The following is a 13,463-nucleotide window of genomic DNA, read 5'->3' on the forward strand; positions in this document are numbered from 1 at the left end:
CAAGGATCGAGGTTCGGCTGAAGGAATATGAGCAGCTACGGGCTAAATTAAAACAGAACCAAAAAGGTAATAATCTATGGATTACTACCTGAGCCATGAGCAAATTGACAAAGAGTCAATACGATTAAAGAGGTAAATGTGTTTCTCAACGGTTGGTGTCGGAGAAATAAGTTTGAATTCATGGGACATTGGCGCCAGCACTGAGCAAGGACAGAGCTGATCCGATGGGACAGAAGTTTCCAAACCAAGTAATAGAACAGAGTATGGAAAGTGACAGGACTCTTACTTCAGACACAGCAGATCGGGGACAACTGGGGGTAAACGGATGGACGGACACCACACAGCAAGTCACAAGGGAATTGTTCAATCTCTCCCGAACACCCCTTGTTGTATGGGTTTAGAAGAGTAGAGTGTACGTTGGCACTCAATCCACCCACTGGTCCTCAACATTGCACTTCAAGCCAAAAAGAAAACAGGGGCATCAAAAGTGAGGAGTTACAGCAGTGCAGTTCAGAACAATGTTTCGAATAGTACATTGTGAAGGATATAGAAAAATTGGATTTGAAATGTGTGCTACTAAGTCTGTCAAATTAGGCAGGAAAAATATATGTTGAACATTAAAATTCACAATGAAGAGCTGCTGTGCAAACAAAGGTTTTTGGAGTTCAGCATTCTGTGGTGTTCTAGGTACATGGCAGCCCATTAATATTCTCGGGCATTGGAAAATTAGCATTTCCAGACTGGATAAAAATGTCAAGGCTTTTTATAGACTCCCCAGGTCAGGATCCAACGTGTAAATTATTTAGACGGGACACGTAAAATCTACATCAAGGGTGCTAAATTAGGCAGAAGCAAGGCAGTTCAGCACATCCTTCCCTTTATTCCCCAATTAATCACAACCATACACAATGGACCTTCGGTGTTGTCTGTGCCAGCTCTTCGAAACAGCTACCCAATTAGTCCCACTCTCCTGCTCGTTTCCCCATCGCCCTGCAAACGGCTCCTTTTCAAGTGACCAGATTCCCTGTTGCAATTCAATCTGCTTCTACCAACCTTTCATGTGATGAACTCCAGATTGGACACGCTGCACATGAAAATTCATATTTTCCAACATATAAACAAGGTGTAGGCCACTCACCCCCTCGAGTCTGCTCCGCCATTTAATAAGATCATGGCCGATCTGACAGTAACCACCCTTGCTTACCAAGAATCTACCACCGTAAAAATATCCAAGAATACCGTCCAAAGCCTTTTCAAGGATTTCCAAAAATCATGACCCTCAATGAGATTTTTTTTTGCCTCATCTCCGTTTTCAATGGGCGACCCCTTAATATTCAGCAGTGACCCAGAGTCCTAGAGCCTCCCACAAGAGGAAACATTCTCTCAATGTCCACTCTGTCAAGTGCCTTCAGGATTTTATATAGAACATAGAACAGTACAGCACAGAACAGGCCCTTCGGCCCTTGATGTTGTGCCGAACAATGATCACCCTACTCAACCCCACGTATCCACCCGTAACCCAACAACCCCCCCCCCCCCCCCTCACCTTACTTTTTAAGGACACTACGGGCAATTTAGCATGGCCAATCCACCTAACCCGCACATCTTTGGACTGTGGGAGGAAACCAGAGCACCCGGAGGAAACCAACGCACACACGGGGAGGACGTGCAGACTCCGCACAGACAGTGACCCAGCCGGGAACCGAACCTGGGACCCTGGAGCTGTGAAGCATTTATGCTAACCACCATGCTACCGTGCTGCAATTGATATGTTTCAATCAATTGCCTCTTACTCTTCAAAACTCCAGCAGATACAAGCCTGGCCTGTCCAACTTTTCCTCACAAGACAACCCACCTATTCCTGGCATTAGTCTGGTAAATCTTCTCTGAACTGCATCCAACACATTTACATCCTTCCTTAAATATAGTGACCAATACTGCACACCATACTCCAGATGTGATCTCATTAATATTACTGAAGCATAACTTTCCAACTTTTATATTCAATTCCCCTCACAATAAACTATAATTCTATTAGCTTTCCCATTATTTGCTGTACTCATCTTTTGCGATTCAGACATCCAGATCCCTCTGCACCTCAGCGCTCTACAATCGCTCACCATGATAATATGCTGATCTTTATTCTTACTGCTAAAATTTCACATTTTCCCACATTATACTCCATTTGCCAGATCTTTATCCACTCACTTAACCTAGCTATATCATTTGGTTGCCTCCTTGAGTCCTCTTCACAACTTACTGTTCCATCTGAATCATTTGTCAACAATCTCAAGCACTAACGCTTCTGTCTGTGGAGAGTGTCTCTCTCCCTATTTACTTTATTAAAATCTCCAGAATTTTGAGGGCATCTTATCAAATCTCTCATTGATCTTCTCTGTACCAAGGAGAACAATTCCAATTTCCCTAGTCTCTCCACTTCTCGAAGTCCCTCATCCCGGCTACCATTCTGGATAATCTGCACTCCACCCTCTTGAATGGCTTGACATTTTTCCTAAATTGAGGCGATGGGAGCTGGACAAAATAATATTCCCAAGGCTGGAGTTCCTTACTTTGTGCTCTCATACCGATATTTACATAACCCAGGATCCCTTTTTAAAACATAAATTTAGAGTATCCAATTTATTTTTTTCCCAATTAAGGGGCAATTTAGCATGGCCAATCCACCTACCCTGCCCTCTTCACCCGGTTAAAAGCAGCCCGCCTCCTCACCAGCTCCACCATAAAGTCCTGGTATACACGTATACCTGCTCCAGCCCACTGCACCACCCGCTTCTGCTTGGCCCAGCACAGGACCTTCTCCTTCACACTGTACCTACAGAAGCACAGAGTCACTACCCTTGGCGGCTCACTCGCCTTTGGTACAGGCCTCCACGACCAATGAGCCCGATCCAGTTCATATCGGGAGGGATCCTCCCCCTCCCCCAATAGTTCCGCCAGCATCGCAGCAAAATACTCAGTCGGCCTCGGCCCTTCAACTCCTTCAGGCAGCCCCACAATCCTCAAATTCTGTCGCCTGGACCTGTTTTCCAGGTCTTCCATTTTTCCTCGCAGATCCATATTAATCTCAATCACCTTCTGCATCTCCCTCCCCATCGACGCAAGTTGATCACCATGCTGCAATAATGTCTCCCCTTGCTCCCGCACCTCCACCACTGCACCTGCCACCGTCACCGGGGAAATCGCCTCCTCCACCAGCACACTCAAAACCTCCCTCATCTCCTTCCTCATTGTCTCCATGTATTTTGTAAATTGCCTTTCGAATTCCGCAGCCATCACCTTAGTTATTTCTTCAGCCGTAGCAATGCGGCCTCCCCTGGTGCTCCAGCCTCCATTTTCCTTGGTGACCCCGTGGTGACCTTTCCACTCCCCGACGAACTTTCAGCTGGTTTCACAGCCGTTTTCTTACTGGACCTCGAGATATTCCTTCCCTGTGCTTTCTCCTGGCCTTCACTGCCCCTAGGACCGGGCGTCAATCCCCGACAACGCCGTTCCCGAACGGGAGCCCTCCAATGCGCGGCTGCCTCCCGCCCGCCGTCACCGGAAGTCAGCCGTCACCGCTTCTTCAACGGCCTTGGTGAGATCTTTTCACAGTTGTTCCCTCTGCTGCTAGAATTCAGCTTTCATAAAGGCCCTCAAGTCAGCTTGAGGCCTTTAAGCTCGCCCTTCCCCCGCCTGCATGCTGGAAGAGGCTTTTGTCTCTGCTGTAGCTTCAGCCAAATCTTTCACTCTTTCTGCGGCTGTGGTAACCAAGAAACATACCATTCCTGGGGGAAAGTACTCCTCCAACATTCACCTACGCCTTTTCATCAAAACTCCACCCCGTATTGCTTAAAAAAGAGCTCTTTTCTGTAACCTTGGGCAGGAGCTGCCTTTTGTGTGATCACTTACTCCATGGTGCACACCGGAAGCCCGAATCATCAAAATTAATGTAATTTATTTTAAAATCTTAAACGTAATGCACTAAGGGGCGGCACGATGCCGCAGTGGTTAGCCCTGCAGCCTCATGGTGCCGAGGACCCGGGGCCGGGTCACAGTGTAGAGAGTGCACATTCTCCCCGTGTCTGGTGGGCCTCACCCCACAACCCAAAGATGTGCAGGGTAGGTGGATTGGCCATGCTAAATTGCCCCTTCATTAGAAAAAATGAATTGGGTACTCTTAAATTTAAATAAATAATCAAACAATGCACTAATCCTGTCAGCGATCAGATGTAGACCCAACTGACAAGTCAACAACACCGTAAGTACCCGAGTAGGGGTCAAATCCAGGCCTGCCACAATTTCCTTGCGGTTTAGGCGAAAGCCAAAGTTCTCAAAATTAATTTGCTCCTTCCTCAAAGTTGCTCTCCCAGTTTGAGTCTCAGCCACAAGTGTAGGACTTCAGTTCTGTCTTCAATCGGAATAGACAGAGGCTGAAGCACTAAAACAAAGGCTCAATTACTGGTCTTACACAACCCGGGAAAAAAAAACCCAGGAAACACCAATTCATTTTAAAATGTATAAAAGCGGGGATGGCTTGGCTCAGGTAATAGGGGTTAGCAAAAACAACTGGAGGAACAAGAAACTGTTTGTAAAAGAAAATCATTCACGGGATGTGAATAAATACTAGAAAATCTGTTGCAATTACACACACAGGCCCTGGAGTCAGAAGGCAGCGGTTAAACAGGGTTCAGTAGCGAGTGTGTGCTACATTGCCAAAGATATAATCTTTTACATTGAGATGTTAAACAGAGGACAAGATTGCCTGTCCCTGGTTGGTTAAGCGGACATTAGAGACCCCCATAGCATGACTGGAAGAGTTCTTTCCCTGCCTTGGCCAATATTCTTCTTTTAACAAACATTAAATGCAGAGTTATCTCTGTGGGGCTTTGCTGCAGTACATGGCAGAAGTAATTAATTCAACAGCCGTGTAATACTTGGGACATCCCATGGAAGTTAAAATGATGTACAAATAGCAATTTAAAAAAAAGTTTAGATAGGCAACTGGTGGGGGGGGGGGGGGGGGGGGGGGAAACCACGGTCATATGTTTGGGTCCTGTCCAAAGCTGGAGGATTACTGGGAGAAGGTGTTTAGGGTAATCTCTAAAGTGGTGCAAGTGAAACTGGACCCGAGTCCTCGGGAGGCCATATTCGGGGTTGGAAACGGGCACGGAAAATGAAAAATCGCTTATTGCCACGAGTAGGTTTCACTGGAAATCGCATCCTGGAGATCACCCTCTCCACCCTGTGCCTTGGCGTGGCGGGGGGACCTGCTGGAATTCTTAATGCTTGAAAAGGTCAAATGTGAACTGAGGGGAAGGATGGAGGGGTTCTACAATTCATGGGCGTTATTCATTATGAGAATTGGATCACATTGAACATTAGGGGGGATTGGGGGCTGGGAGAGGGGGACTGTATGTGTTAATGGTGACTATGGGTGATTCCTGATTCCTTTTTGTCATTTGTTTATTTTAACATGCGGGCCAATGTCTGGGGTTTGGTGGGAGGATGGGATCGTTGTTATTGATATGGGGATTGACATTACTGATTATTGTTTATTGTTGGGTGTAAATTTGGGAGAAAATGTGAAAAAGGAGAATAAAAAATAGTTAAAGAAAAAAAGAAAGGCGACTGGTGTTGTTAATTACCCCCAAATTTTGCAACTTAAGCTTGCAACGTTACTAGGTGGAGGTAGAGAAAGGGCGGCTGAGTGTGCATTTATGATTATATTTATCAAGAGACACATTACACGAGCAACCAGAAGCAGGTGCCAGATAAACATACAAGTGTGCTGCATGGTATTAGGATCTTGCTCCAATGAAATGATGATTGCACAACCTTGCCTCACAGATACCTGTGTTTAGCTTGTGGAATGTGTCCTTGCAAGGCATTCGCATACTGAGAAGGACACACTGTCCTTCTTATCTCCTCAGCCAGGCAGAACAGTCCATCGGTTATTTGTGGACTCAATCTATATCACCATCTTGTGGCCGAATACAATTCAACAGTTTGATTTTGCCAAACGTCAAATAATTTCCAACAAAAAAAAATCAAGGGTTCAAAATGCAGGCCCCCCCCCCCCCCATCCACACACAGACAGAGACACACAGACAGAGACACACAGACAGAGACACACAGACAGAGACACACAGACAGAGACACACAGACAGAGACACACACCGACACACACTGAGTTATCGCAGACTCTCAACCTGCTAAAATGTCACTACATAAACAGTGGAATTCTCTCCCTCACAGGAGGAAACCAGAAGAGAGACTAAAATGGCACTTTCCAGGCGAGCATCAGTTGGGAATCAGGATGCTTGCTCTCTTGTCACAATGGCAATGGCTGAATGGCACAAGTTATTGAACAGGGCGGTACAGCAGACACAAGGTTTGTAAATAAGCCGCCCCCCCCAGCTAGTAGACAGAGGGTGACAGGGCAAGGAGTATCCAGAACAATTTCTGAATTTAACACCGACTGACAAACAGATGTTTCTTCCAGCTCGAGAGAAATGACACAAGGGGTTCAAACTTCCTCTACGTGTGTATTCAGCCTGTCGCTTTACACTGATCTACATAGAAACTAGGAGCTAGAGTAGGCCAAATGCAATCGTTCCTGAGAATTAGAAAGAAAATGATGGAACATGGGCATCACTGTCGAGGACAGTGTTTACTGCCCACCCTCAGTTGCCTTCGAGAAGGAGGTGGTGAGCTGCCTTCTTGAATTGCTGTAGTCCTTGTGTTGTAGGTACACCCACAGTGCTCTTAGGAAAGGAAGTCCATGATTGTGACCCAGCCACAGTGAAGAAACGTGGATATATTTCCAAGTTAGGACGGTGAGTGGCTCGGAGGGGAAACTCCAGGTGGTGGGGTTCCCAGGTATCTGCTGCTCTTGCCCTTCTAGATGGTAGCATTGGGGCAGCACGGTAGCATTGTGGATAGCACAATTGCTTCACAGGTCCAGGGTCCCAGGTTTGATTCCGGCTTGGGTCACTGTCTGTGTGGAGTCTGCACATCCTCCCCATGTGTGCGTGGGTTTCCTCCGGGTGCTCCGGCTTCCTCCCACAGTCCAAAGATGCGCAGGTTAGGTGGATTGGCCTTGATAAATTGCCCTTAGTGACCAAAAGTACCCTTAGTGTTGGGTGGGGTTACTGGGTTGTGGGGATAAGGTGGAGGTGTTGACCTTGGGTAGGGTGCTCTTTCCAAGAGCCGGTGCAGACTCGATGGGCCGAATGGCCTCCTTCTGCACTGTAAATTCTATGATATGGTAGAGGTCATGGGTTTGGAAGGTGCTGCCTAAGCAACATTGGTGAGTCCCTGAAGTGCATCTTGTAGATGGTACGCACGGCTGCTGTTCGTCTGTGGCGGAGGGATTGAATATTTGTGGAAGGGGTAGCAATCAAACAGGTTGCTTTGTCCTGGATGGTACAGAGCTTATTGGGTGTTGTTGGATTTCTACAATCCATGCCCTTGCAGCCGTCCCTTATCAATTACAGGCCCAAGAGCTTGTAGTCTCACATGAATGGGTACTTACTGAACATTCCTGGGTTTTGACCAAGCCATATCACGAGTTTCCTTCAATCCCAGGCGCAGGCCATTTACTGCACCAATAGCAGCACCTGGTGAAACAGAGAAGAACTATAATCGATTGCAGAAAGGCAAATTTCAGGTTTATTACCAAATGGGTAAACTCCATTTCCCAGCTGACATACCGTGCCATAGAAATGCACGGAGTTATACCTGACCAAAGTGAGCAACTGGGGTATGGAACATCTGTCCTCTTTATACCTGCAACCATACTGTATTTCCCAGGTTAGTTAAAGCACAATCAGGTTCAGTGAAGAGCACCCACCCACTGGACCATTAGTGCATCTATCTGACGTCGATAGCAAGGGCTCTGTGACCCCACCAACTCAAAATATCAGAAGCTGTTCTGAAAGGTGCACGACTGTCACTGGTAACTGGATTAAATTAGTGTAAGATTGATTAGAAATTTGGGATGCTCTTCCTCTTTCACAAGAGATTTCATCCACTCCTAAGTGGTAAATAATGCAGATCTCTTGTCAATGTTCACATGGAATTACAAACACCTCCTTCCGCTTACAAGACCTTTTCCTTTTTTGCTAAATCTACTTCAAAAAAATAAATAAATTTAGAGTACCCAATTTTTTATTTAATAAAAGGGGCAATTTAGCGTGGCCAATCCACCTACCCTGCATATCTTTTGGGTTGTGAGGGTGAGACCCACGCAGACACGGGGAGAATATGCAAACTCCACACGGACAGTGACCCGGGGCCGGAATCGAACCGGGGTCCTCGGCGCCGTGAGGCAGCAGTGCTAACCACTGCGCCGCCGTGCCGCCCTTAAACCCTATTATGCGGCAGGTACGAAACAGTGAATCTGCCCAGGTTTCCGCAGAGCAGGTTATTTTTTAGGAACGGTAATAGATTGGATGATACAGTATAACATGGTAAAGTCAACAGCTGCCCAGGCGAGGGTAGCACAGGCCAAATCTCTCTTATCATGGTTCCATGAAATACACCAAGCATATTCCGGATTTGATGCAATGTCTTTGCTTGAACTCAATCCAAAGCTTGAGTCTAGTTTTAAAAGGCTGCCCCCTCTTCTACATGTGCATCATTGCTACTTTCTCAATCTTTGGAGCCTTACTTAGCGACAGCTTGCAGGCAGGACTCGACCACGTGCTAGTTGCTGGGGTCACTAGTATTAACCGAGAGATTTGTGGCGTATTCAGCAGGAATGGCTGATCTAGTAACAAAAAAACCAATCATACCAGTCATACAGCAGCCGCCAATCGTAAAGAAAGCCAGCTCGAATCTTCCTCGAGTCTTATTGGCTCCGGTTGGCAATATAAACTCTTCCGTGTCCTGAAAAGAGAGGCGGGGACAAAGATGAGAATCTGCAGGCTTTACAGTGTAACTGGATCTCAAAATTCACATGTTTTAAGGCACCACTCGCAAACCCAGAGTAACCACAACTGCTGAAAATGTCACAAATCTAACTTGTTCCTCCCATCACCTCCTTCAATATACTAGAGCATCTTTATGCAATAGCACGTCAAAGCAACTTAATCAAGCTAATGGAGTGCTGCTAGATAGAAGAGGAGTAAATTTACAGAGGTTAGGTACTCAAATAAGTGAAAATTCTTAAAACTTATTTAAAGATAAGGAGCACAAATTAACAGCTACAAAGAGATAAAATATTGAGCTTAATTAAAAATATACTTGGATGTCATGATGGGAAAGTTAATAGGGATGAACTGTACCCAGTTAACCGATCATCCCTTTTAACCAAAAACGGTCCCAACAGCCAGTAGTTGCAGTTCTGATTTTCAGGCACTAGATGGCATGCTATGTCAGGCACTGACTGTACAGTGAACCCTGCCAAAATGGACATCTGCAAAACACTGTTACTGACACTCACAAATAATTTGCATCAGAATAGAATCTAATTGTCCTTTGAAACCTCAGACACATGCAAATTACAACAAACAGACAACGTTCAATGAACCATTTGCAGGTTAAAACACCAGACATGTAAGTAAGTGCTTTGGGCAAGAAGGAAAATGTTTTTGGGGCAATGTAAAATATTCTCACCCAAAATGCACCGTGACAGAGAAATCTTTGATCTTTGGAAATGAGTATTTACACAGGGATAGAGGGGTTTCTAGGTCGCTCTGGACACTGGGTAATAGAGGTCTCCATCACACAATCGGCAGGAACAGCCTGTGTTTCGATGTTGGGGGGGGGGGGGGGGGGGGGGGGGGGAGAGAACAGTAGTTTGGGAGAACGTGGAATGGCATGAAGATCACGGAGAGATTGGTTTCACCTTTCCCCTGTCCTCTCCTCCTAGCGCCTGCATCGGTTCTCATTCGGAGCCAGTGCTGACACGATGGGCCGAATGACCCCCCTTCTGCACCGTAACACTCTGATAAGAGGCCTCCTAGTTCGTGGAATGTCTCACTGGTGGTGCCAAGCTGCAAATAAAGATTCTCTAACACGGGGCCCCAGCCACTATGCTGCAAGTTTGAGAATGCGTAGCGGTCGCGTGATCTGATAGTGCGCAATCAAATCTCCAGGAATATCTGCAACCAGAGTTGGGAGCTGGACTCCACCAACACATCAGGCACCAAACATCAAACTCCCCCATAAACCACCCCTCCACCCTCCAAACATGAGCAGCTGTAGCACAAAGGAAAGGCCGATCTCCAAGGCACTCTGAGCCCACCTTGGTGTATGGGGAATGGCAATGAACTAGGAAATCAAAAGAAAATCTTTTGAATGCTGAAAATCTGAAACAAAAACAGAAAATACTGGAAAAACTACAGCAGGCCAGGGAGTATTTGTAGAGAGAAACAAGGTTAACCTGTCGAGTGTGTATGGCTTCTTCAGGGAGTCATACACACTTGAAACTTAACTCAATTTCTCGCCCCACAAATGATCCCAGGTCTGCCGAGCGTTTCCAGTAGTTTCTGTTTTTGTGCGTGTGAAATGACATCTTGCTGGGAGGGTTCCGTAATTAGATACAATCCCAGACCAGGACTAAAATGATTGGAATGCTGTGTCAGATATGGCCATTCCCGGAACATTTGATGTATCTGCTTTACTGCACACAGGAACATTACAAATAGGAGGAGACACATTCGGCCCATCGACTATAAGGTGATGGCTGATATGACTGGGGCCTCAACCCCACTTCCTGCCTGTCCACCTCGGCTCCCTTGTAGATCAAAAATCCGAATTCCTCCTCACCTCCATCTTAAATGGGAGACTCCTTATTTAAGACTTCCAGATTGCTCCAGGAGGGGAAAGACCTCCTCAGCAAGAACTATCGAGCTCCCTCAGAATTCTGTGCGTTTCAAGATCACCTCTTATTCTTCTAAACTACAATGGCTATAGGCCCAACCTGCTCAACCTTTCCTCGTAAGACAAACCTTTCACTCCAGGAATCACTCTAGAACAGTGTTCTTCAAACTTTTTTTCCAGGGATCAATTTTTAACCAACCGGCCAACCTTCGGGACCCAACCCGACCGACCTTCGGGACCCACGCCGGCCGATCTGAGCGACCCACCATTTTCTCTTACCTTGTTTGCTGCTGATAAAAATGGAGGAAATGGTTTTGGGTCCCTTTGGCCCTCGTACACACTCCCCCAATGGGTTAAGGTGAAGCCTCCCTGTGTCGGAAAGTATGGAGTTTCCATCTGTCCAAAGTTCTACATTTTTCCCGTAGAATTTTATTAAATAACCCACACCCCAAAGCTTGTAAAAAAAAAAAAAAATGAATTAAAGAAATGAATAAAAAACGGTTAGAGGAACAGTACACAGGTGAGCATGGAAAGACCATTGTGAAAAAGGTAACGCAAGAATGAGTGTGACTAATCATGATTTGCATTCTTTTTATTCGAATATAGATGGAGACAGGAACATTACACACATAAACTACTTACTTCATTGCATGTTTTAAAATTACTCCAGGTAATCAAGGAACAATGAAGTGAAATGATAAATTATGCATGCACAAGTGAGCGATTAAGCCGAGACCGTTTTAAAAATAGCGACCACACTGCACATGTGCGCCTGATCATCGGCACGCATGCGCAATGCGGTCAATTTTTTTTTTACATGTTTGCGGCCATTTTAAAGGCCGCTTGCAGCCGGCGTTATGAAAAGCTGGCTGCTGCGTGGGGATTTGCGCGATTGGGAGCGCCGCGGACAACGGCTCCGCGACCTCCCAACACACGTCCGCGACCTACGTATGGGTCGCGCCCCCGACTTTGAAGAACACTGCTCTAGTGAACCTTCCCTGAACTGCCTTCAATGCAGGTATAGCTACCTTAAACAAGGAGACCAAAACTGGACACACCTCCAGGTGTGGTGTTACATCCTGTATTGTTGCAGCAAGACTTTCCGATCATCCTCCTGGCAATGAAGGCCAACATTCCATTTGTCTTTCCAATTACTTGCCTGTACCTGCATGCTAGCCTTTTGTGATTCATTACAAGATCCCCCTGTACTGCAGCATTTGATAGACTAGTGACAAAAATATTTCTCCCCACATTATACTCCATCTGCCAAATGTCTGCCCACTCACCTAGGCTGCATCTCTCTGCAGATTCTACGTTCGCCTCACAACTTGCTTTCATACCGACCTTGTATCAGCTAATCTGACTACAATACAATCAGTCCCTTGATCCAAATCATTAATGTAGATGGTAAATAGTTGAAGGCCCAGCAGTTACCCCTGTGGCATCCCACTAGTTACAGTTTGCCAACATGAAAACGACCGGAGTATCTAAACTAGGTTTCCTGTTAGTTAGCTAATCCTCTACCCCGGCAAATATATTACACCCTAACACCATCAGCTCTTATTTTGTGCAGTAACCTTTTATGTCACACCTTATTAAATGCCTTTTGGAAATCAAAATCCATCTACAGGGTCCCCTTCATGAACACTGCTTATGACATTGACAAAGAACTCTAAATTTATGGTTTTCTTTTCACAAAACCATGTTCTCTCTGGGATTATATTGTGACTCGAGTGCCCTGCTACTGCTCCCTTAATACTGGATTCCGGCATTTCTCTTCCCCCTCCCTCCCCCACCCCCAGGGTTAGGTTATCCAACCAGGACAGAGAGAGGTAAACAGGAGCAAAGCCCCTCAATTAGGCTATGCCAGTTTTGGATGGCTGCCAGGGATGCTTTTTTCATAATGGATCTCATGAATTGAGCACACTTCAGGCGTAGACTGCTCCAGCTAAATTTAGCAGCGCTGTATCATGTTTTACACCTGGGAAATAGGCTTAATGTATCACAACTTCTGCCTCCCAGTCCTTTCAGGCAGTCAGTGCAGATAGACAGCAAAATTATTTGTTTGTAGTCTTCGCAAGTACTCATAAGTCAGGCGGTGTGTGTCCCGGGGTGTTTATTTGCTGTACCTGTTTTGATAAGTTTGTAATAAAATGCATTTAAAAAAATAAGTCAGGCAACAGCAATGCTCCCCAACAACTACCTAGATCAGGATATTACCTCTAATCCTGCTGATGAATAACATGGAGCTCACTTATTGTGGAATTCTGGACAATTTGTGCCCTGATTAAAAAAAAACATAAAAGCTGCCCCACAACTCACTTCACATCAGACACTGAACAAAAAAACGAAGTCAAACTCCACTCCTGGAAGCACTAGTTAGAATAGGTCAATCTACGGGTAGTACCGGTGGGAGGGGAGCGGGCTTGTGCAATATGTTACGATGAAAGTATTGAAAGTACGTGGATGTTTGCACATTTTTGCCTTTTTTGCTTCCTTTCTGATGATGCCTGTAACTGTTTATAAAGCCAAAAACTACCTCAATAAAATTGTTTATTAAAAAAAAAAAGAATAGGTCAATCTCATGCTTTCACAGCTAACATAGATATGTAAGCTTAAGGAACCAGAGATGAAAT

General features: G+C 45.6%; 1 protein-coding gene across 1 annotated transcript in view; it reads right to left on the minus strand.

Annotated features, from left to right (window-relative positions):
- The window catches only part of LOC119956057 (mitochondrial import inner membrane translocase subunit Tim23-like), a 46,301-nt gene that overhangs the window by 18,225 nt on the left and 14,613 nt on the right, over positions 1-13,463 (minus strand). The window contains exons 3-4 of the mRNA XM_038782864.1: positions 8,796-8,889; positions 7,535-7,619 (exon numbers count right to left, since the gene is read on the minus strand). Coding sequence (XP_038638792.1) covers positions 7,535-7,619; positions 8,796-8,889 — 179 coding nt within the window. The remainder of the gene's footprint in view (positions 1-7,534; positions 7,620-8,795; positions 8,890-13,463) is intronic.

The sequence above is a fragment of the Scyliorhinus canicula genome, chromosome 22, assembly GCF_902713615.1.
Source record: "Scyliorhinus canicula chromosome 22, sScyCan1.1, whole genome shotgun sequence".
NCBI lineage: Eukaryota > Metazoa > Chordata > Chondrichthyes > Carcharhiniformes > Scyliorhinidae > Scyliorhinus > Scyliorhinus canicula.